This window comes from Phascolarctos cinereus, unplaced genomic scaffold, assembly GCF_003287225.1.
Source record: "Phascolarctos cinereus isolate Bilbo 61053 unplaced genomic scaffold, phaCin_HiC Scaffold_2;HRSCAF=192, whole genome shotgun sequence".
In the NCBI taxonomy this organism is placed as follows: Eukaryota; Metazoa; Chordata; class Mammalia; order Diprotodontia; family Phascolarctidae; genus Phascolarctos; species Phascolarctos cinereus.
The window spans coordinates 24,542,925-24,567,751 of record NW_027555625.1 but is presented as its reverse complement, the minus strand read 5'-3'; the positions used below and the strand labels follow the sequence as shown (position 1 = coordinate 24,567,751).

Genomic DNA, 24,827 nt, shown 5'->3' with positions numbered 1-24,827 from the left:
CAAGAGTTTCCTGTCCTTACCCACAGGCTCAGTCATATCCACCAGTCAAGGGCAGGTTCTGCCTGGTGACAGCCATCCTAGATGGCAATGATAGGAAGACGGGGCCTTGGCACACCAATCCCAACTTGGGTATGGATAAGAGATAGAGAGTCATTATGTATATAGGGATTTCGTTTCATTTTTGGGACCTGCAAATGGCACAGCCTTTGGGGACTAATGTTCCTCTTTGCTGGGGTGAGATCAAGTTAAGACCTGTTGAAGAGACCAAGAATCTGCCTACAGAATAAAAATGGAGAACCAGAGAAGGAGGAAAGGATCACTTACATCCTGGCTGCTTGTGCTAAGTGTGTTTGCTTTGAGAGAATACCAGATAGGTGAGTCTAGGGGGACAAGGTGGGTGGGAGGGAGGGTTAAAACAATGAGGGTCTCTCATTTTTGATGATGTGTTTGATAAGATAGACATAGCCCCTGTGTCCATGAAGTCCCTGGTATGATGGGGAGGTAAGATATTAAAAAAACCAAAGCTAAAGAGGCAGAAAAATAAGGACATAATTGAAAATATCTGGACAGAGCTGGCAATGATTCTGAAATAGCCCAGGATCCAATTTAAATGCTTCTTTTTAACATGCAAGTTTCTTTGTAAGATTGAACATGACTTGAAAGAAGAGATGTAACAGGATACTCCCAAGCCACTCCTTCATGGAGGTAGGAGATCCCCAGGTGTTACATATTGTACATATTTTTAGACTTTTTCAATATATTTATTGGTTGTGTTGATTTTCCCTACTTTTTTCTTTTTTCTTTTTTTCTTTTTTTCTTTTTAGGCAATTGGGGTTAAGTGACTTGCCCAGGGTCACACAGCTAGTAAGTGTGAAGTGTTTGGTCTGAGGCTGGATTTGAACTCAGGACCTCCAGTTTTCAGGGCTGGTGCTCTATCTACTGTGCCACCTAGCTGCCCCTCCCTTTTTTCTTTTTCTTTTTTTTTTTAAAATACTATTTGTTTTATAGAATGGTTTGAGAGGAAGGAAGGATATGGGGGAAACTGATGATGAAAAAAAAAAGACATCAGTAAAAGCCTATATACAAAAAGCTCTTTCTAACCTGTCCCCTTTCTATTCTTCCAGCCTTCTTATACTTTATATACACCCCTCTACAAACTGTATAACACAGCTATATAGCTTTGTTGGCCTGCTTGCAGTTCTCGGAAAATGACCATCCGTCTCCTTTCTTTGGCTCGCCTACATTCCTGGAATGCTCTGCTCTGCCTGCTCACAGCCACCTCTTGGTTTCCCTTGATTCCTTCAAGACCTAGCTCAACTGAGACTTCCTGCAAGAGGCTTTCCCCAGGCCCCTCAGCTGCTAGAGGCTTCTCCACTCTGGCTTTTTGTTGTTCCATTGTATCTGACCCTTTGCGACCCCATTTGGGGTTTTCATGGCAAAGATACTGGAGTGATCTGTCCTTTCCTTTTCCAGTGAATCCAGTGGATCCATTTTGTCAGGTAATTAGAGATTAAGTGACTTGTCCAGGGTCACACAGTTAGGAAGTATCTGAGGCTGGATTTGAACTCAGGTTTTCCTGACTTCAGGCCCACTGCTCTTTCCACTGAACCATGAGTCACTTCCTTCCATTTAACTTGCGTGTTATTGTTCTTCAGTTGTGTCTGACTCTTCATGATCCCGTCTGGGGTTTTCTTGGCAAAGATATTGGAGCAATTTGCTATTCCTTTCTGCACCTCATTTTACAAAAGAGGAATCTGAGGCAAATAGGGTTAAGTGACTTGCCCAGGGTCACACAGCTAATAAATGTCTGAGGGCAGGTTGGAATGTAGGAAGATGAGTCTCCCTGACTCTAGGTCCAGCACTCTATCCACTGCAGTGTCACCTATCTGCCCCTTAATTTATGCATGCCTAGTTATTTGTATATCTCTCCCACTGGAATATGAGCTCCTGGAAAGCATGGGCTGTTTTTAACCTTTCTTTGTATCCCCAGCATTTAGCACAGTGCCTAGTACATCATAAGTGTTTAATACATGCTTGTCAACTGACCAACTAATCCGAACCAAGTAGAGTTAAACAGAGACGTTTTCCAGAAGAATGCCAATGTCCTTGAAGGGACAGGGAGGAAGGAGCCCAGCAATCCTTGGGAGAGGCTTTAAAAAGACAATGGAAGAAAAAAAAGAAGACACAGAGAAATGACCTTTAAGGTAGTAGGGTCTAATGGACAAAAATGTCATTGGTTGCTAATTTGGGAGCTTAGTCCCACATCTATATCTAGATTTGTATCTATATAGACACATATATAATGTCATCATCATTCTTTTTTAGTTTTGTTCACCTTCTGTTGAATGGATCATTCATTCCTTTTTTACACTAATGTGAAGCCGGTGATTGAGCAAGGCAGGTCCCAAAGTGAGTGTCTTTTCTGAGCCTTGGGTAAATCAGAGAGTATCGGGCAGCAGCGTTTGTGTTGGGAATCCCATAAACACTAGACGGACAAAGGGAATTTCAGGTGTCGCATGTAAAAGGTCACCTATCCTCACTGGTGGTATTCGAAGATTCATGATAGCTAAAATCAATGTCTTCTGACTGAAAAGTCAGAGTAATTCTTTGGAGTTCAGGGGGAATTCACTACATTTCCATTGGTGTTTAGGTTTTAGAGAAGGATGTCAGGGCACCAGCCCCATGAGAAGGAGAAGTGGGAGCCAGCAAAGGTTTCTTAGGAAACAGGAACAATTTGGTGTTTGTCATGTTTGCCTCGGTCATCTCCGAGGCAGGCCACTCTTACTGTGCTTGAGTTCCTCAGCCCAGGACAAAATACTCAGATGCTAGCTACAGGCTTTCATGTAATTGTGAGCAGAGGTAGTAAATATCTGGGGGCCAGTTCTGTTAATACCCTTGTGAGAAAAAAGATGAGCAAGAAGGAGTCAATGTCCACATGGGCCTGATCATCTTCCTGTCTATTCACTTTTCTATTCCCCCCGGACCCCCTTGATGCATCCTTGGGCTTCATAGTATTGTTGCTCAGATGTTTCAGTCATGTCCAGCTCTTTGTGACCCCATTTGGGATTTCCTTGGCAAAGATACTGGAGTGGTTTGCCATTTCCTTCTTAAGCTCATTTTATAGATGAGGAATCAAGGCAAACAGGGTTAAGTGACTTGCCCAGGATCACAAAGCTAATAATGGTCTGATACTGGATTTGAATTCAAGTCCTCCTGACTCAAGGCCCAGTGCACTACCCATAGCTCAGCCTGACTGCCATGGGGCTCAGTAGTATATGCATGCTATTTCAACCAACATGTGTATTCTATTGTGGTAGACACTCCTCACTTACCTTGACCCAGGTAAGGACAGATCACTTTGCCTCTTTCCTCTTTGTTCAGGAGAAATAATTAAATGTCGCCTCCCTAGTTCTAGATATGATGTTTCTATTCAGGCAGTCTGAGAGGACATTAACTGTATTTGCCTGCCATAAGACATTTTGGACTGATATCGACATTGAAGTCCATTGAAACTATTCACATTTTAAAACATTTTGATGATATTTTGTCTTTGTAACAGTAATTCCCTCCCTACTCAAGTCTGAGCCTTCTTTTGTGACGAAGACTGATCATTAAACAAAGTCAAATAGTACAGAACCTTTAGCTGACAATATAACCACAATATGTTCCAGACACTGTGCTAAGTGCTTTAAAATTATTATCTCCATTGATCCTCACAGCAACCCTAGGAGATAGAAAAGAAGGGAAGAGAAGAGAAGAGGGACCAAAGCAGGGCTTTGAGGGAAAGCCATGGTTAGTGAGCATGACCTGGATGAAGATCCACCTGAGGAGTGGTCAAACAGTTAAGAGGAAATAAGTGCATGAAAAATTAGAGAGGAGAGAGGATTTGGAAAGAAATGGTGATCAATGTTGTCAAAGGTAGTAGAAAAGTCAAGAAGGAATATGACTGAGAAAAAGCCATTAGATTTGGCAATTAAGAGACCACTGGTGACTTTGGAGAGAGCAGTTTCAGTGGAATGATGAAGTCAAGAGCCAGACTACAGAGGGTTCACAATCAAATGAGAAGAAAGAAAGTGTAGTCACCAAGTGTAGATGGTTTTCTCAAAGAGTTAGATCAGAAGAGGAGAAGAGTTACAATAACAGGGATGGTAGGATCGAGTAGGATTAATATTTTTAGATGAGAAGAGAGATATAGATATATTTTTAGGCTTGAGAAGGAACCAGTATATATTATACATTATTGCCTGATGATACTTCATTATATTCAAGTAGAAAGCTATCTCACACCAAGAATTTAAACTATTAGGCAATGCGACAGTCTAAAAAATTGCCATGGAATGTGTTTGAGTACCTTCAAAGATGGAAATGACAAGTGGCAAATATGGAGGTGGGAATGAGCCTGGAAGTAACCCCTTTGCTATCTAATTTTAGGACTCTTAGGTAATAGAAGATAACTAAAGAACCTAGAGACAGCTCTACTCAGCCAGATCTACCTATTAATTTAACATTGGGTCACAGCACAAAAGAACCATGTCATGGTGTCTGTTGCCCCAACAGACAGCTCCCACCATCTTCCAAGACAGATACGCAACTTAAAATATCTATTTAAATTCAACCTATTAACATCATGTTGGCTCCCAATACTATCATCTGATGTGTTATCAGTCCCATCTATGTTTCTATCATCTTCAAGTTCATAGAAATATTCTCCATAATTGTATAAATCACTGATAAAAATGTTGATGAGAAGAGGGCCAAGCTTTCTTGGGATAATGTACCAAAGATCCACCTCCATGTTGACACTGAGCATTTAATCAGAGCTCTTTGGATCTACTCTTCAACCATGTTTGAATCTATCCAAATGTCTAATACCCATTCCTTCATTTCATCTACAAAGATACCATAAAAGGTTTGTTAAATACCTTGCTGAAGTCCAGGCATACAGTGTCTACAGCATTCTCCTAATCTATTGGCCAAATGATGGGGTCAGAAGATAGATTGCTGAGGTATAAGAAAAGTGGGAGAGGAAATGGAGAACCTAGTGTGAACAGCTTTCTCATGAAATTTAACCATGAAGGTTAAGAGAAAGGAGAAAGAGAAAGAGGAGAAAGAGTTATAAAATGATAGCAAGAATGAATGGATTGAAGATATTACACTTCAGCTGAAATAACGAAGGCAGGGTTAGCATTCATGATCTCAGGCAAAGCAAAAGTAAAAATATACCTAATTAAGAGAGAGAATCAGGGAAACTAAAATGTTGCTAAAAAGTATTATAGACAATGAAGTAATATCAAAAAAGGGCAAATTTGTGTGATAAATGCTTCATTTCTCAAATATGTAGGGAACTGAGTTAATTTTTTCACTTAATGTATTTCCCCAATTACATGTTAAAACAATTTTTAAACATTTTTTCAAAGTTTTGAGTTCCAAATTCTATCCCTTCCTCTTTCCCCTACCCCCTCCCTGAGACAGTAAGCAATCAGATATAGGTTATACACACGCAATCATGTACAACATTTCCACATTAGTCATTTTGTACAGGAAGGGCTGAGTTAGATTTATGAAAATAAATGGCCAAAGGATATGAACAGGCAGTTTTCAGGAAAATAAATCAAAGCCATCTGTAGTCATATGGAAAAAAAACCTCTCTAAATCACTTTATTAGAGAAACGCAAATGACTCTGTCACCATCTTACACCTGTCAGAAATGGCAAATGGTGGAGGGGACATGGGAAAATAGGTCTGATAAACTATTGGTGGAGTTGTGAGCTGTTCCAATCATTCTGGAGAACAATTTGGAAATATGCCCAGAGGACTATAAAACTTTCCATGCCTTTTCACCTAGAAATACCAGTACTAGGTCTATACCCCAAAGAGAACAAAGAAAAAACAAAGAGACCAGTATGTACAAAATATTAATAGGAGTTCTTTTTGTGCTGGCAAAGAATTAGAAATTGAGCTGATACTCATCAACTGGGGAATGGCTGAATAAGTTGTGACATATGATTGTGACAGAGTACTATTGTGCTACCAAAAAAGCAACAAGGGGGGGTGGTTTCAGGAAAAAACAAAAAGGCAAGACTTGCATGAACTGATGCAAAGTGAAGCGAGGGGAATCAGGAAATCTTTGTGCTCTATAACAGCGATGTTGTAATGATGGTCATCTGTGAAAGACTCAGCTACTCTGATGAATACAATGAGCCAAGATGAAAAATGCTGTCCATCTCCAGAAAAAGAACTGATGAACTCTGAATGGGGAAGTTCTCAATAAATGACTTCATCATTTTTAATCAAGTTTATGGCAAGGTCCTCATCTGAATGGGAGGGGAAGAGGTCCCATGGGAAGGTTGAGGAGAGATGCATTCGGAAAAACTGTATAGATGCTGGGATAACAAATCAACTACGGATGATTAGCAGGATTGTTTTGCTAAAGAGAAGGCCCAGTTGTAGGGCTGTATCTCAAAGTGATCATACAAATGGGAAAAGGACCTGCATGTACAAAAATGTTTATAGCAGCTCTTTTTGTGGTGGCCAAGAATTGGAAATTGAGAGGACGTCCATCAATTGGGGAATGGCTGAATGAGTTGTTGTATATGAATGTAATGGGATACTATTGTGTTATAAGAAATGATGAGTAGGCAGACTTCAGAAAAACCTGGAAAGACTTGTATGGTCTGATGCTGAGTGAAATGAGCAGAACCAGAAGAACATTGTACACAGTAACAGCCACATTGTGTGATGACTAACTTTGATAGACTTAGCTCTTCTCAGCAATGCAAGGATCTAAGCCATCTCTAGAAGTCTCATGATGGAAAATGCTATCCACATCCAGAGAAGGAACTGTGGAGTTGGAATGCAGATTGAAGCATACTATTTGCTCTTTTTTTTCTTCTGTTTTGTTTTGTTTCCTCTTTCTTGTGGTTCCTCCTATTGGTTCTAATTCTTCCTTACAACATGACTGGTGTGAAAATATGTTTAATAGGAATATATATGTAGATCCTATATCAGATTGCATGCTGTCTTGGGGAGGGAGGGGGAGAAAAATTTAAAACCCAAAAGCTTATGGAAAGGATTGTTGATAAATCAAAATAAATACATTAATGAAAAAAGAGAAATAAAAAAAATAAAGTGAAGGCCTGGGCAAGACGAGGTAAAGTAAATTTATAGTAGATCCAATGAATGCAGTTTTGTAGTTTCAGAAGCATGTGACTGGAAATGGTGAAGGTAGATGGTGAGAGCAAACCAGAGTTAAGCTGCAACAAGGCGGGATAGGTGATAGGATGAGGGGGGAGGAAATTCTGGGTTAAAAGATAGCATAAAGTTGAACTAGTTCACCAACGGGTCAGGATAGGGAAGGGTGGAAAGTATAATCAACATAGGGATGTATGGCATCCTAGGAAAGTGTACTTAGCCAACACTGAGGTCTGTGAAAGAACTCAGTGGTAAAGGGAATGGAATTCACAGTGATGACAAAGAAGACAGTTAGTGATTGTAAAATGGAACAAGAAAAGATTGTGGAATTTCTGAATTCATGACAAGATCAAGGCTATGCCCACCTCTGTATGAGGTTGAGTTGGATTGGAGGAGTAGGCCATGGAAGCTGAGTGGATTAAGGAACTTGGAAGTCAGGCAGTTTGCAGAAGCTAGCACATGGGAGTTCTGATAGAATCGGAAAGCTCCACTTGCAGATGCCTTGTTCAACCCCTGGTTACAATAGAATCTAGAGCTAGAAGTAGTTTCAGCAATTATATAGTCATGGAAGCATAGAATTTAGAGTTTAGAGAACCTTACAGAGCCCTTTAGACCAGGCCACTCATTTTATATATGAGTGAAGCCTTGAGAAAGTGATTTGCCTCAAGATAACATATAGGAGATGAAAGAGCCAGATGATTGATTTCTCAGACTTTAAATCCCTCATTATTTAATGCCCTCTTTTTTTTCTTTTTTTCTTTTCGGTGAAGAAATCAGGGTTAAGTGACTTGTCCAGGGTCACACAGCTAGTAAGTGTTATGTGTCTGAGGCCAGATTTGAACTCAGGTCCTCCTGACTCCAGGGCCAGTGCTCTATCCACTGTGCCACCTAGCTGCCCCCTATTTAATACCCTCTTGATAAAGCCCATGATTATACATCTTTTGGGGATCATGAAAAAAAAAACACAGTAAGCATGTCAAAGGCTATTAGGTTGAAGGCTTCATATGCTTGGATCTTGAGACAATTTAGCAAGTCATTGACAAGCCCATGGAGAAAATACTAATGAGAGATGCCCTTATTGTTTTCTTTTCAGAGGGACTCAGAACTACCAGAGCACAGGAACATACGCACATGGAAAAAAGTCCTGAAAAACAGGCAAGTCTACAAAGTAAGTGAACTCACTGCCCTGAGTCCTCCCTGACTCTTCCCTTTCTCATCTCATCTCATATTACTCTGTATCCGCAGAAGTTTGGTGGGACAGTCTTGTCTATACCAGTATTGCCTCTCCAACTTAAATTCACTGACTGAATATGACCCCAGCATGGGGGTGCATACTCTGTATGTTGACTCCACTTGTTCTTTATCACTCCCATGGCTGAGCTACATTCCCTTCCTTTCCACACTAACACCCCTGGAATTCATGCAGCCCATCATACTCATAGAAAGATAAGATTAGGGTTGGCAAAAATGCGTGTAGCATAAAGGACAAGCCTCTATTTATACCAATTTATCAAAGGGAATCCCATATTCAGCCTGCTGTGTGCACAGTTCTAGTCTAGGTACTGAGGAAATCTCAGCACCCTTCAGTGTTCCAGATTATCTCTAGAGACAGTCACACTGGCTGCCCAATCTTAGTTAAACTACTAATACAGGGAGGGGAAAGGAGTCATATAGGAAGACCAATCTGGAGACCACACATTTCACCTCCAATGCTCTCTTCTCCTATCCTGTTTTGCAGCTCACCACAGGCATGAGTGTCAATTCACTGCAGTGGGGAAAACTTCTCTCTTGGACTATACTGTACTTCATGTTATTGATGATGTGGATGTGTGCAGCTATGACAAACAGAACAAACAATTTGTGGTCAAAGAATCCTGGATGTCTCTGGCATTAGGGGAAGAATTTATTCAGCATAAGAAAAAAGTGATTTCAGAAAGTGAAATGTATTTCCGATTGGCCCTCACGTTATTATCACGGAACGACACCAAGAGCGACAGTAAGTCAAACTAATTGAATCCCACCTGACTTTCTCTCAATCTCTAACCAAGTTTCTCCCTTCCTTGAGTAATGGTCCCATCATTATGAATACAGCACCAGAAGATAATAGGTCTAGAACTTAAAAGGACTTCAGAGGTCAGCTGATCCAACTCTGTCATTTTACAGATGAGGAAACTGAGGCCCAGAGAAGTTAAGTGACTTGCTATAGGTCATTTGATTGAGTATGCAAAGGCTGAGATCACTGCAACTTTCTTCCCTGGAAAAAGGAATGTGAGCCAAAATATGGATAAATCTCTGAATACTTGGATTTTTGTCTTGTATCCTTATGGCTTGAGTCCTATACTTGTGTTTGAGTTTTGTCTGACAAATACATCTCTCCCATTCTCATCCCTATCCCCAGTGGGGAGAAAAGGAGTAGGATCCAAGCAAACGATCTCCACATGTTGGTGAAAAGTTCAAACACACTGTGTCAACTTCAGTAGAATCATATCTCATGCCTCATGCTCCATCAAGTTTGCCACAGAAATGTAATAATCATAAGGATGAACCAACAAAGCTCTTGTTTGACCTCTCCATATTTCTGGCACCTAACACAGAGAAAGTGCTTGGTTCAGGTTTGGTGAATTGGATTAGACTGGACTGTGGCTTTTGCTTCAAGCAATTCTGCCTCATAGGATAATGTTGTTATTGTTGTTTGTCCTTTGTTGTGAAAGAGAACCATGAGATCTGGGAGGTGATGCCATGACATGCAAGTGAATTGGATTTAAGTGAGGGAGGGCAGGGAAAAGTCATAGGATGATAGATTCAGAGCTGGAAGGAGCCTTCAGGGCAAGAAGAATTTTGCAATGATCTTCAAGCTGTGTGCAGTGTTTGTATTTCTGCTAGCACAGAGTTAATATCTACATAAGTACGACAAATAAAATGGTCTCCGTCTCTGAAAAGAAATTAAAAAGATTAAAGTAACACATCTTTATTCTCTGGGTTCTCAGGGAGAAAGAAAATAATCTTTTGTAAGTGATGCTACTTAGAATGGAAAGAAAGAAGAAGAAAAAAATACAGGACATCAAGGCAGCATTAAATGGATCTGAACAGTACTAGGACACACTATATAGAGGCAGAGGGAAATTCTTACTTGTGTCTAGATGGAGCATAGAAGGATGTCAGTCAGCAAGTATTTATTAGGCACTTAATATAAGCCAGGCACTGTGCTAAGTGCTGGAGGAATACAAAGAAAAGTAAAATCATCGTCCCTATCTTCAAGGAGCTCACATTCTAATGGGACAGACAAGACACAACTATGTATGTACAAGATACATATTGAGTAGGTGGGAGGTAATGACAAAGGTAAGGCATTGGATTAAGGGAGATAAGGAAAGGACTTCTATAGAAGGCGGAATTTGAGATGAATCTTGATGGAAGCCAAGCAAGTTAGGAGGAAGTGAGCTTGAAGAATCTTAAGCACAACCTTGCTGGCATGTGAAATGAGAGCAGGAAGTGAGGCATTCTGGATATGAGGGACAACCAGAGAGTGCAGAGATGGAGTGTCTAGTTCAAGGAACAGCAAATAGTTCAGCAAAGTTGAATTGTAGAATGTGAGATGGAAGTACAATGTAAGAACTGGAAAGGTAGGAACGGTCAGGTTGTGAAGGGCTTGAAATACTGCACGACTTGGTATTTAATCCTGGAAGTTAAAGGAAGCAACTAGAATTTATGGAGTAACTGAATGACATGGTCAGCCGTATGCTCTAGGGACATTGCTTTGGCAGCTCAATGGAGGGTAGAATTTGAGATTTGAGATTTGACACAATGTGACTAATTAATTGGGATGCTAGTGCAATAGTCCTGGTGAGAGCTGATGAGGACCTGCTCTAGTGTGGTGGTCATGTGAGTAGAGAGCAGGAGATGTATACAAGAGATCTCAAGAAGGTCTAAATTACAAGAATGGACAACATACTGGATAAAAAGGGTCAGCGTGAGTGATGAGCTAAGGACCAATCAATCAATTAGTACAGTATTTATGAAGTACTCACCCCTGCACTCAGCACTGATACAAATAATGACAAAATCCCTCCCCACAAGGAGCTTACATTCTAATGGACAATATAAGTGCATATTAAAATACAAACAGTGTAAAAACAAATGAACAAATACAAACACATGCAAAGAAGTTAAATGCAAGGGAATTTGAGAGGGAGGGCAATAGTGGTTGAGAGGATCAAGAAATGATTCACACACAAGATGGCACGTGAGCTGCCCTTAAAGGAAAAGAGAGACTGTATAAGACAGAGGTAAGAAGGGGCACATTCCAGGCTTGGGGGACCACCAGTGCAAAGGTACAAAGGTAGGAAATGGAATTTCATGCTTGAGGAAAACAGAAGCCAGTTTGGGTAGAAATAATAACATTGGAAAGAACCTAGAAGACATTGCTAAGGAAGTCTGAGGCCAAAAATGGAAGACAGGACAGGTGTTGCAGCACAGGTGGTGTTTTATTACTACCTCCTATTGAAGGTGGGGGAATTTAGGAGAGAGAAATGCACATTTGGGAGGGAAAAACCTATGACTAAAGTTGTTTTCTGAGAATGTAAGATGATAGATAGAGAATAATAGGTGATAGACATCTCCTGCCCATTGCAAATGGTGCTTGCTTTTAATTTTAGACATGTACTTGTCTCATATAAAGAGTGTGGCAGAGCGCTTTGTTTCTCAATTTTTGAGAATAATTTGTAGAATATTAGTATTAGTCATTCTTTAAAAGCTTGTTAGACTCTGTTTTTAAATCTACTGAGACCATAAATAATTTTTGGTAGCTCCTTTACAACCAGCTCTATTGCTTCTCTGAGATTAGGTTTTTTTGAGGCCTCTATTTGGTCTTTTGTTAGTTTGGGTATTTTGGGGGTTTTTGAAGTTATTCCTTTACTTCTGTTGTGTTCTCAGTTTTGATGACATATAGCTGCATGTTTATTTATTTTTACTTATTTTGGCTTTGTTGTGATTTCACCTTGTTGGATGGTGAATTTGTGTATTTTGGGGTTTGCTGTTTTTTAAATTAAGTTGTCCAAAGGTTGATCAAATTTTAAAGATCTTTTCAAAGAACCAGACTTTAGTTTTGCTTATCACTTCTACGGTCTTTTTTGTTTCCCAATTTATCTAGTTCTCTTTTAACTTTCAGTATCTACTTCTTTTCATTTATTTGGAGTTCATCTGTTGATTTTTTAACTGTTAAAATTAATATTCAACATATTAATCCTCTCCTTTCCCGGTTGGTTAATGTATCTTCTAGAGACATAATTTCCCCCCAAGTACCTGTTTTGCTGCATCACAGAAATTTTGGTATGTTGTTCATCATTGTCATTTTCTTCTACACAATCACTCATGTTTTCTGTAATCTGTTCTTTGACCCATTCATTATTTAAGATTTTCTTGCTGAATATTCATTTGGTCTGTGTCTTTTGCTTGTGCTCACTGATTATTATTTTGATTGAAATTATAGATAGAGAGTATTTACTATTTCTGAATCTCTGTGCCTTCACATATAGTGAATTTTTATAAAATTTTGATGTGTGGTGGGAGTGATAACAGTCAGAATAACCTGAGGTGTTTAAGGGGAAAAAAGGCAAGAGAAATGTGTTGGTTTTCTAAAAGTTATCATAGAAGGAAAAAATGAGATCAAAGAAGGTATAAGAACTTTTCTTGGGGCAGATAGATCAGTGATCACTGATGACAAAATGTGTAGCTGCCTAATTCTCACTTTGTTTTTTGTTTTCTCTGAAAAATGTTCAAAGAATGACATTTATGCTAGAAATGACATACCAAAAAAAAAAAACCCAACAGGAAGTCAGCATCTACAATAAATAAGGAAATAATAAGGGAAAACTTAGATGCTTTTAATGAAGCCATGGCACCATCCCAGACAAATCACATTCTCTGGTCCTGAAAGAACTGTCAGATATAATTGGTGAGTCTCTGTTAGAGTTAGGTGAAGGTCATGGAAAACATGATAGGAACCATAAGATTAGATAATGCTGTATATTGTTCAGATTTGAAGAGAAGAGAAGAGAAGAGGGGAGAGGAGGAAGGAGAGGAGAGGAGAGAAGAGAAGAGAAGAGAAAAGGAAGAGGAGAGGAGAGGAGAGGAGAAGAGAAGGAGGAGAGGAGAGGAGAGAAGGGGAGTCTGCAAACTATAGGCTAGTTAGTTTGACTTCGGTTCATGGAAAATTTTAGAATGGTTCATTAACAACATATTTGAAGAATATCCATATAGGGATGCATGATTACAAAGAGGTAGTAAGACATGAAAAAGAGCAAGCCTAATTTCATTTCTTTTTTTGACACTGTTACAGAATTAATATCTAAAGGGAATGGTGTGGATATAGATTATTTATATTTAAACAAAGCTTTTGACAAAGTATCTCATATTCTTTCTGGGGAGAAGATGGAGAGGAATGAATTATGTGCAGGTGTTCTCCTATGATAAACAGGGCAAGAAAACTGTGTTCAATGAAGCATGGATCACGGAAGCATTAGGGAAAGACTACATTGAGCATAAGAAGGCAGTTAATTTAAGCTTTCAGATGTATTTCAATTGGCTCATCAGATTCCTGTTACAGAATGACACCAAGAGTGAAAGTAGGTGAGACAAATTGAATCTATACAATCAGTGTAAGAAGGGACTTCAGTGGCCATGTAGTTCAATCCATTCATGAAAGATATCCTCACTGTATCATACCCAACAAGTGCTTGTCCAGCATCTGAAGACATCCCGGAAGGATGAATGCATCATCTCCTGAAGCAGCACATTCAATTTTTAGACAGAAGTGATTGTTAGGAAAAGCTTGAATTTCCCTCTTTGCAATTTCCACCCATTACCCTTATTACTATCTGTGGGGCCAAACCAAAGAAGTCTAATCCATCCTCCATGTGACAGTGCCTTGAATTCTCAGAAAGCTGTCACATTCCTGCTCTTGCCACCAAGTCTTCCTTTCTCCAAGCTCAACATGCCCAGTTCCTTCACCATCCTGGTTGCCCTCTTATTGACTCTCATCACAATATCAGTAGCCTTCTTAAACCATGGTGCCTTCTAATAAGCAAAACACTGCTAATGAGGTCTGAATGGGGCAGAACATAATGGCATTTGTTGTTGTTGTTCAGTCATTTCAATCAAATCCAACTCTTTATTACCCCATTTCAATTCTCTTGGCAAAGACACTGGAGTGGTGTGCCATTTCCTTCTCTATCCAGCTCACTTCACAGATGAGGAAATTGAGGCAAACAAGGTTAAATGACGTGCTTACCATCACACAGCGAGGAAGTGTCTAAGGCAAGATCCAAACTCAAGAAGATGAGTCTTCCTAACTCCAGGCCCAGCACTCTATCTAAGATACCATCTAGCTGCTCATTCACTGGCATTATCATCTTCCTGTTCTTGAAATTGATATCCCTAATATTGCATCTCAAGATGACAAGAACTCTTTTTTGGCTGTTGTATCACACTGGTGACTTGTATTAAGCTTGAAGTTCACTAAAACCCTGACATTCTTTAAAAAAACAGTAACAACATCAAACTACTCCCTAACTCTATCTCTCCCATCTTACATGTTTGATTTTTTGTACCCAAGTACAAGATTTAAATGGGTACAGCCCACTACTTTAGCCTTTTAAGATCCTTTTGGATTCTGATTACATTGTCCATTATGTGTCATCTGTAAATTTGATAAATGCCTATGACAATGTATGACTTTATCCAATTAGTACTTTAATTATACGGGCAGCTGGAATCCAAAATTCAGAAGGTGTGTTGCTGTGAAAAGAGAATTGGATTTGGAGGCAGATGGACTGGGTTCAAATACCATATCAACCATTTATTGGCTCCACCATTTACTGGAAAAGTAATTGAGATTCTCCAGGTATCAGTTTTCTGAAGAGTAAAATGAAAGGACAGGATTAAGTGACTTATAAAGTCCCAACCAGCTCTTAATATATGATCCTATGATTTATGAACAAAACAGAACTTATTATCTTCCCTTCTGAACCTGTCCTTCCCCCAAGCCTTCCCATTGCTATTGAGAATCTCCCCATACATCCTACCAGGTTTGCAATCTTGGACTTATTCATACTCTTGTAGTCATTCCTTTTCTCATGCTCTCCATATTAATTAGTAGACAACTTGTAATCATAATAATAATAATACTTGTAGATTTACTAAATCATTTTTACAAATACCTCATTTTGTCTTCATAGCAACTCTGGGAGGTAGATGTGAATGTTATCCCCATTTTACAAATGAGAAAACTGAGGCAGACAAAAATTAAATGGCTTGCCTAGTGTCACACAGCTAGTAAATGTCTGAGGCTGAATTTGAATGTGGGTCTTCTTGACTTCAGGACAGCACTCTCTCCATTGTGCAACCTAGCTGCCTTTACCTTAGCAAAATCATTCCCATCCACCCCACACTCTCTACTCAAATTTCTAACAAACTAGGCCAGGCTCCCATAATGTCTCACTTCAATTATGGTAATAAACTTTTAAGTTGCTTCTCTTTTTCTCATCCCTTTTCTTTTCGAAGAAACCTCCATGCAGCAGCCAAAATAATCTTCATAAAGCACAAGTCTAGTGTCGTCTTTCTCTAGCTCAATTTTATTTTTCCTGTGGCTCCCCATTAGCTCGAGGATGAAATACAAACTGCTCACCTGATCTTTTAAAGCTCTTCACAATCTGGCTTCATCTTCCCTTTCCAGACATTTCATATTACTCCCTCCCATACACTATGTCACAGAGAATCTGGACCACAAGCTATTCTTCCAACTGGGTTCTCTAGCTCCTTTCTGAGCGCCTTTGCATAGTACTCCTCAGGCCTGGAATGTTCTCCTTCCTCTCTTCTAACTCTGAGAATCCTTTTTTCTCTTCAAGGTTCACATGCAATACTATCTACTCCATCATCTCTCTCCAGACTTTCCTAGCTCTTATACTCTTTCCCATCTCATGTTATCTTGCTCTCACTGCTATGCATACAAATTGTTTACCACCCCTCCCCCTAAAATGTCAGCTCATTGAGCTCAGGAAGCATTTTGTTTTTACTTTAAATCCTCAGTGCCAAGTATCCTGCCTTGCACATAATTAGCATTTAATAAATTATGATTAAATTGAATCGAGGGCAGCTAGGTGGCACAATGGATAGAGTACCAGGCCTAGAGCCATGAAGACTCATCTTCCTGACTTCAAATCCAGCCTCAGATACTTACTTTTGTGTGACCCTGGGCAAGTCACTTAACCCTGTTTTCCTCAGATTCCTCATCTGTAAAATGAGGTGGAGAAGGAAATAGCAAAGCACCACAGTATCTTTGTCAGGAAAAGCACACATAGGGTCATGGAGAGTCGGACATGCCTGAAACAACTCAACAACAACAAACACATTGAATTGACGATAAGCCTGCGACCAAAGAGAATACCAGGTACCACAGAGCAAGAAAACTGGGTGAATTAGATATGTTATCATTGGCCATGGAGGGCAGAACTAGGAACAGCTGGTCAAAGTTACAAAACGAAGGGTTTGGGAAAATTTCCTAACAGTGAGAGCTGTCCAGCAGAAGCTAGATGACCTTGTTTGACTGTGCTGGAGAGGATCCCTCATGACTTGATAGTTGACTAGATGGCCTCTGAGATTCCTTCCAATTTGGAGATTCTGTGAATCTGTGAAGAATTCAGATCTGGGATTTTCCCTGAAGATGCACATCAAGAAAACCCCCAGGGGAGACACTTTTCAGAGTTACAATGTCTCAGAATTTGTCATGACCCCCAAAACCATCTAATCCCCTTTTCATTGTTTCCTTCTTTCTGCCACAACCACTATGTCCTGCTGCTGAATTCTATACCCCATTTCCCTTCCCTTTTTCTTTTCTGATACTAAAAAACCCAGATGACAGAAGTATTTTTAAAGTTTATCTCCGAGGATGCATAAATTCAGAAATTATACATTAAGATATAGTAATTAGACCTTCATATTATAGATTACCCAGACTCAATCTAAAGCCAAGTCCTACATGATTCTATCTCTTCAGAGTTCTCCAGTATCACTAGGGAGTGTTTCTCCCTAGGGAGAGAATAGTTGGTGCCCCTTTGGTCTGGAGAATAATTCAACCTAATATATGGGTCAACTCCAAAATTTATCAAAAGTCAATAATTTTCTACACTACTCCTTGACTCAATTTACCTGATCCACAATATTCTATTCTAGAAAACTATAATAAGTTCACATACGAATAGTCCTTTCCTTTCAATAAACTTACGAAGTATAGAGTGCAGATATTGTCACTCCGATTATACAAAAAGAAAAAAAGTATGTTTAACAATAATGACTTCTTTAAGATATACAAAATGTTTTTCATACATTTTCACATCTTTTGGGAAGCAGTATGGAGTCCTGGAGAAAGCTGTAGAGTTGGAATGAGGAACATTTGGGTTCCAATCCCACCATAGATACTTATTAGCTACATGACCAATCATTGGGCAAATCACTTAAGATCATTCAGCCTTGGGTCTTCATTCTTAAAATGAAGATAATAATAGCACCTACTTCTCAAGGGGCTTGTGAGAATCAGCAGTAATAATACTCTACATGTGAAGTGCTTTGAAAATCTTAAGGGTACTATGCAAATGTTAGCTATTATCATGATGATAAACTTTGAGGGTTTAAGTGAATTACTCAAGGCTGTATAGTAAGCAAATGTGGGAGACGGATTCATATTTGCCCTTCTAACTTTGATTCCAATCCTGATTTCATTACATGATACTGACTCACAAGTCTCTCTACAGAGAATCACACAATACAGCTCTTTGCAGGCTGTGAACTGGATAATGACATCGACATTGGCAGCCATATCCAGTTTGCTATGGATGGTGAAGATTTTATGAAGATAAATGATCAGACTAATGACTGGACTGCCATGAAACCTGAAGCAGAGCACTTGAAATCCTTAGCAGAAAGTAACTTAGGAAGCAAAATAAGAGAGAAGAATATGAAGAAATATTGTTTTGACATGATGAGGAAAATCCTGCAGTACTCAAGCATGAAGGAGAATGGTAAGTCCCCAGTCCTTCCCTTTTCCTTCCAGGGTTCTCTAAGGCCATAAGAGCAAAGCACAGGTTCTGATCAGTCTTATCAAGCTGAGAAAACTCTGAGCATGGGCTTGGGACAGATTGTCTCTTGTCAGAGGTCCAGTCTAGCTAAATGTGGAGATTGTCATCAATAGTCGAGTGGTCACCATGTAATGACTCTTCTAGTACAAAATAACTTATGAGGATGTGTTTGCTATGGTATGGAAAGAGTGCAATTAGCCACAAGTGAGAGAGTACCCACACTGATGATAACATGAATCTTTTCAAGTACTAACATTTTTGGCATTCTCTTCTTAACATATTAGAACAGTTGATTTGGGGATCTAGTAATATAATCATGATCACTATAGACAAATATTTGTTGGGAATCTACAGCGTGTGAAGTACTATCCTAGGTACTGAATAGAGTCCAAAGAACTGTAAGTTATTACACTAGCCTTCAAGGAGCTTATGGGCACCTTGAATCTGAGGGGAGAATAAATGAATAAGTGAATTAATGAAAGAAGGAAAGAAAAAGCAATTTATCAAATGTTTATGATATGTCAAGCACTGTGCTAAGCTCTGGGAGTACAAGTAGAAGAGCAAACCCACAGTCTAATTGGGGAACATAGAATACATAAGAATGTTCTGCGTTAGGACACATAGCAAGGCCTAAGGGTTCATAGTGTGCTTTGCCAAACTCCATGGGCTGTAGGGCTTAGAGGAAGTGAAATTGGTAAAGCCCAGTGCTTCCTCATTTTATCAGAAGGATTGCAGTTTGTAACTCCGTTTATCTGAATAAGCACTGTGAACAGTCACATTCACTCTGAAGGTGTGTGTCAAAATAGATATAGGGAACTACAAGCAACCAGTCCACAATGTATGGGAAGAAGAGAGTAGATCTGAGAATAAAATTATAGTGGGGCTCTGGGTTCTACTTCTCTCTTAGGGGAAACAATAGGTGAAGGGCAATGTACAGCCAGGAGATAAAAAAGAGAAGACATTGGCAGGAAGGTAGAGGAAGTGGGCCTCCAGTGCACCATCTGGTGCCAATGCTAACAAATCAGCATCGGGCCCCACGTGCTCTAAAGGCAAGTTTCATGGTAGCAGGCTTGAGTTTGTCCAATCTAACTGGATGCTTTAGAATCATACATTTAAATCTTCTTACCCTGTCAGAGATGGTGGGTTCACAAACTTTAAGGATGTCGGAAGGTTCTAGTCTTCAGAAGAAATGAACACATGATATGTGAGCACAGGATCATTTCCACTTACTACAAAGAGGAGCAAACAACTACTATTAATGTTTCCAAAAAGGGGAATTGGGGTGAGGGAGACAGAAGTGTGAGAAACTGGTCCTAGGGATAAGATGACTTTTGGGCAACCAAAACAACAATAGCTATTGTCTGACAAAGGTAATAACTGGTAGAGAAAGATAGAGGAGAGAGTAATGTGGAAGGAAAGGAAGAGAGAGGGTCTAGAAGTGATAACAGAACAATAGAAGGTCACTGAGCTTTGGAGGTAATATCTTCTCTCTTGACTTCTCCCTTCAGTGGCCCCTGAGGTGATTGTGTCCCGCCGTGATGCTCCAGATGGTAGAGTCACCTTCAACTGCACAGCCACAGGTTTCTATCCTCGCTCCATCCAGCTGCATTGGGAAAAAGATGGGCAGCTGGGTGTGTGGGGTCAAGAGAGCTCCAGTGGCACCTTGCCCAATGCTGATTCCACCTTCTACCTCCAGATCTCACTGGAACTTCCTCCTGGTGATTCAGACACAGGTTACACCTGTGTGGTAGAGCACAGTACACTACAAACTCCAGCTGTATATACTGGTGAGTATTTTCCCCAACTATATGGGCCATGGAATTAAATATTCCAAACTTTTCACTACCTTTTCCACTCTTAATAATGTTCCACAGAGCAGGTTTTCACTAGACACGCTTGCTAGTTGTCTCTCCTCTTAAAAAACACTTCTTGTTTACTTGTTGCCTTTCATACCCTGCAGTCCCTGAGAAGCCCACTGTGAAGAGGCCATGGGCCATGGCCCTGGGTCTCCTTACAGTTATCATTCTGGTGCTGAGCTGTGCTGGGGCCTTCGTCATATGGAAGAAGAAGAACACAGGTACATTTGTGATGAGAGAGGGGGAAATGCTATTGGTGCAAGGGCAAAAGGAGGAGAGAAAGTGGTAGGGAGCAGTTGTTAGAAGGGATGAGGATGCTAAACTACCCCTGTGCCTCACAGAGTTCTTAGGAGGAAAGCTCTTTGTAAACAGAATGATGCTCTCTCAGAGACTAAGATATGGAAGAGACCTCAGATTGTACTTCTAGTACAATTGGGATAACTTTCTTTGAAAAACAGGCATCTAGATCTAGCTTACTGAACTCCAATGATAGGGAATTTACTTCTTCCCAGGATAGTCCATTCAACTTTTAGACTTTTATGAAAGTTCTCTTGACATCAACCTTAAATCTGTCTCTGGGCAAGGTCACCAAGTTTCTCCTAGTTACCTTTCCTGGGTATGAGAAGGTCAAGTTGAATATCTCTTTCACATGGCAGTTATTAAAATTCCTGTATTACAATCACCTTCTTCCTCTCTCCTCTGTTCTCCAGGATGAAAATCTCCAATGTCTTCAGCAATTGATATGGTTTCTAGTTTCTTCACCATTAGAATAATCCTCTAGATATGTCATTGATGAAATGTAGCATTGAGAATTTAACATAACACTTCAGATGCATCTGATCAGGAAGAATACAGAGGGTCTATCACCTCCTCATTCTTGGACACTGTGTTATTCTCTTAATGAAGCCAAAAAATTACATTAGCTTTTTCATGTGGACTCATCACAGTTGCTTGTATGTCATACTTCAACCTGCCACTTGTCTTTTTAGCATATATTTATGTTTTATTATCCTGAGCTACGTAACAACTCAGGGTTAAGAATGAATCATTTCTTATTAATAAACTTGCAAACCAATTTCTCATTAATTAATTAACTTCAGTTAATTAATGAGGCTGTACTATCAATCGCTAAGTATTAATTTAATAATTAGAGAAATCACCTTTGCTAACAATTGAAAGCAATAAGAATGCAAAGAAAATTATATATCTTATTTTGATAAATAAATGGGCACAGCCACGGTTACCACCAAAGCTCAGTATAATGCTAGACAGCTCGCTTAACTTCTCTGAAGAATATGATCCCATATCATTCACTTCACTTCAGTTCCCCCTGAAAAAGCATTTTATTACTTTTTAAGGCAAGAGTCAAGTTTAATCACTCAAGAAATAAGTTAAAGTATTCTTTTTTGTCTCTTCAATAATCATAGGAAACAACATTTACAGAATGTATTCTACTTGCCAGTTCTTAACAGACTGTTCATGAAATCGACTTTGTAATGGTTCTATGTAATATCATGCTTAGGGCAGTTCTGGTGAGGAAAAAATTTTACTTACCTTCTTCCTGTGTATCTTCTCCATAGAGTTCTCATAGATCCTCACAGATCACAGATAAAACATGATTCTACAAGAAGAAGTACTTCATAGTAAGATATTTTTCAACTGTCATTTCAAACTGCCAAATTCACCTAAAATCGATGTGAGCCATTTGACACAGCACTTTTACTCACAGCGATTCACATTGATCATGCAGTCCACTAAAAAAAACACCAGCTCTTTTTCAGAACAAATACTCCCTCCATCTTGTACTTTTGAAGTTAATTTCTCATGTAATTCAAGAATAGGGCTTCACAATTGTACCCTTTAATTTTGATTTTATTACAACCAGCATAGTATAGTGGAAAGAATAGTGGACATGGATTCAGGAGAGACCCGAGTTTTGATCTTCCCCACTCTGTCACAAACAATTTTTAGCGTCCTGACATGAGTAAGTGGCTTAACCTACCTCTCCCAAACTCAGTTTCCTCATTTGCAAGCTAAAAATGATAATATTACTTCACAAGAGCGAGTCACAGAATCACAAAATTTGAATTGGACAGGACCCCACCGGCCGTGTAGTCATCTATATATAAAAAGAATCCTCAGTATACTATACCTGAGAAGTAGTTTCCTGGCTCTGACTAAAAACCTGCAAGGAAAGGAATCAACAACCTCTTGAAGTAAAACATTTTACTTTTAGATAGCTGTAACTGTTAGGAAGTTGTTTCTCAGACGTCAATCCTAAAATTTGCTTCTTTGTAATGTCCATCCACTGTCCTTGCTTCTGGTCTCTTTGGAGCCACAGATCAAATCTAATTGCTCTTCCACATAATAGCCCTTCAAACACTTGAGGATGATTATCATGCCTCCCCTCTCCCATAAGTCTTCTGTTTTCCAAGCTTAACGTCTTTATTCCTTTCCATGGATGCTCACATGGTATTTATTCAATATTCTTTATCATACTGGCCCTCTGTTTCTTAATATCCTTCTTAAAATTGTGGTAATCAGAACTGAACTCAATTCTCTAAGAGAGATCTGAGGAGGTGGTGGGCATATCACCTCTCTATTGCTGGGTGCTATGGCCCTCATAATGTTGTTTGTGATTGGCTGCTAAATCACTGCCAAATTACATTGAGTTGGTAGCACACCAAGGCCCCAGGATTTTCCCCCAGAACAGCTTCTGTCTAACTATGCCTCCCACATCTTGTACTTGTGAAGCTGGTATTTTAGACTCAAGTATAAGACTTTATATTTATCTCTATTGAATTTCATCTTATATTCACTCACTATTTTAGTTGATTGTATCCTGAATCCATCTTGCAGTGTATAAGCCATCCCTTCTAACATTGTGACACCCCCCAAAAAATCAATAAATATGCCTTTGTCCAGGTGACTGAATGTTAAACAGCATAGGAACAAGTGTGGATTTCTGTTGGTATGAAGGTCCAAAAGATTTTACACACACACACACACACACACACACACACACACACACATCACTTTGTGATGTTTAAGATGATACCTGTCAGGTATTATGAAATGAGGGGCAGAATGGAGTGCATCACTGTGTTCTATGGTTCTGAGCCTTCCTTTCTACATGTTAATTATGCTTCTCAGCTTTGGGTAACTTACCAATCCAGTAGACATGCCAGTCATGTCATTGGAAAAGTAGGTTTTATAGTACAGAGTTCATAGGATCATAATTAGAGCCTTAAAGCACCTTAAAGATGGTTGAATTAAATATCATTATTTTGCTGATAAGGAAACTGAAAGGAAAGAAGGGGAAAAAATAAGCATTTATTAAGCACCTTCTATATGCCAATCACTTCCTAAGTGCTTTACAAACATTATCTCATTTGATTTCATTTGACTTGAGAGGTTAGGTAAATTGATCAAAGCCACAAAGATAGTGTCTGAGGTGGTGTTTGAACCCCCAGATCTTCCTAACTCAAAGTCCAGAAATGACAGATAATTCCAATGTACATGGAAAGATGAGTGTATCTTCATAAACCTTCAGGTCTTATAGGAGACACAACCCTTCCATTCTAATTGAGAAGACGCACAGCTTTCTTTGGGAAGCACCCAGTCTGATACAAGATATGCTGGTACCTGCAGATGGGAGGCTGAATGAGCTTCTGATGCTTCCCAGCCTGTGGGGCTTCCACATTTACCCCTATTTCTCTTTCAGGTCACAGGACCCATGAGCAAGCCACAGTGGATGGTGAAGGGACCCTGTAAAGGGAGTCTGGATTTGCCCAATGATGGAAGCCATCAGTGGAGGAGAGCACTGAAGAGGGTCCATGGGCATATACACAAATTATAGTACCCTGGTCTCTCTCTTAATCTGTATTCAGGATAGGTCTTCCAATAAAAAGTGGAACATGGGCATGATGTCTGTTATTAGCTTTTCTCTGGGTACAGATTGCTAAATATCTATAGACCAAGTAAAAATATTTTTGATCTTCATCTGGAATAATAATATTGATAAAGCTCTTTGCACACCTTAAAGCACTACATAAAAGTTTGTTTTTGTTGTTGTTGATGTTGCTGGTGTTGTTGCAGTGGAAAAAAGAGCTGGGCCAGAAGTCAAAGTCCATGGGTCTTAATCCAAGATCTGATACCTTCTATTTGATAACTATGAACAACCTACTTAACCTCTCTGAGCCTGAGTTTCCTCATTTATAGCTCATATGGTTCTGGTGAGGAAGATGCTCTGTAAACCTTACAGCACTTTTAAATGAGATTTATTATTATATTCAGAGAGACAGCATGGTGATGTGGATAGAAAGCTGGGCTCAAAGCTAAGAAGACCTGGGTTCAAATCCCACTTCTGACACATTCTGTCTAAGTGACCTTGGATCAGTCACTTCCCCTCTGTGACCTATGCAACCTTCTAATTAGATAAGCTGTGGAAAAGATGCAAAGATTTATTCATAGAGTGAATGTACATTCCCAAAGGATCCTATACCAATGTAATCACAGCAGCAATCCTAGACCCTATTCCTATTCCCATCAAGTCTCTACTCAAAGCCACCTTCTTTGTGGTTTTTGATTCAATGGATCCATGATGTCATGGGTGTAGGTGGTCTTTCTAAGTCACAAGACAGGCACAACC

The 24,827-nt window shown here is 39.5% G+C and overlaps 1 protein-coding gene across 2 annotated transcripts; it reads left to right on the top strand.

Annotated features, from left to right (window-relative positions):
• The first annotated feature begins 53 nt into the window (after positions 1–53).
• Positions 54–24,098, top strand: LOC110218421 (class I histocompatibility antigen, F10 alpha chain). 2 transcript variants are annotated; one of them, XM_021001133.2, is made up of 7 exons: positions 54–374; positions 8,285–8,359; positions 8,930–9,187; positions 17,997–18,263; positions 19,829–20,107; positions 20,281–20,397; positions 23,901–24,098. In XM_021001133.2, exons 1-7 carry the CDS (start codon positions 290–292, stop codon positions 23,948–23,950), a joined length of 1,131 nt encoding a protein of 376 aa, XP_020856792.1. In that variant the 5' UTR covers positions 54–289; the 3' UTR covers positions 23,951–24,098. The 2 variants fall into 2 exon arrangements, with proteins under 2 accessions (XP_020856792.1, XP_078005391.1); XM_078149265.1 differs by lacking the exon at positions 23,901–24,098 and having other exon boundaries at positions 20,281–21,299.
• Positions 24,099–24,827: the final 729 nt, after the last annotated feature.

Bases quoted from the DNA above. Each gene is read 5' to 3' on its own strand.
- LOC110218421 (XM_078149265.1), top strand. From the start codon at position 290: ATGGAGAACCAGAGAAGGAGGAAAGGATCACTTACATCCTGGCTGCTT. The intron at 375-8,284 runs GTGAGTCTAGGG...TTTTCTTTTCAG, and splicing joins TTTGAGAGAATACCAGATAG to AGGGACTCAGAACTACCAGA. The intron at 18,264-19,828 runs GTAAGTCCCCAG...TTCTCCCTTCAG, and splicing joins CTCAAGCATGAAGGAGAATG to TGGCCCCTGAGGTGATTGTG.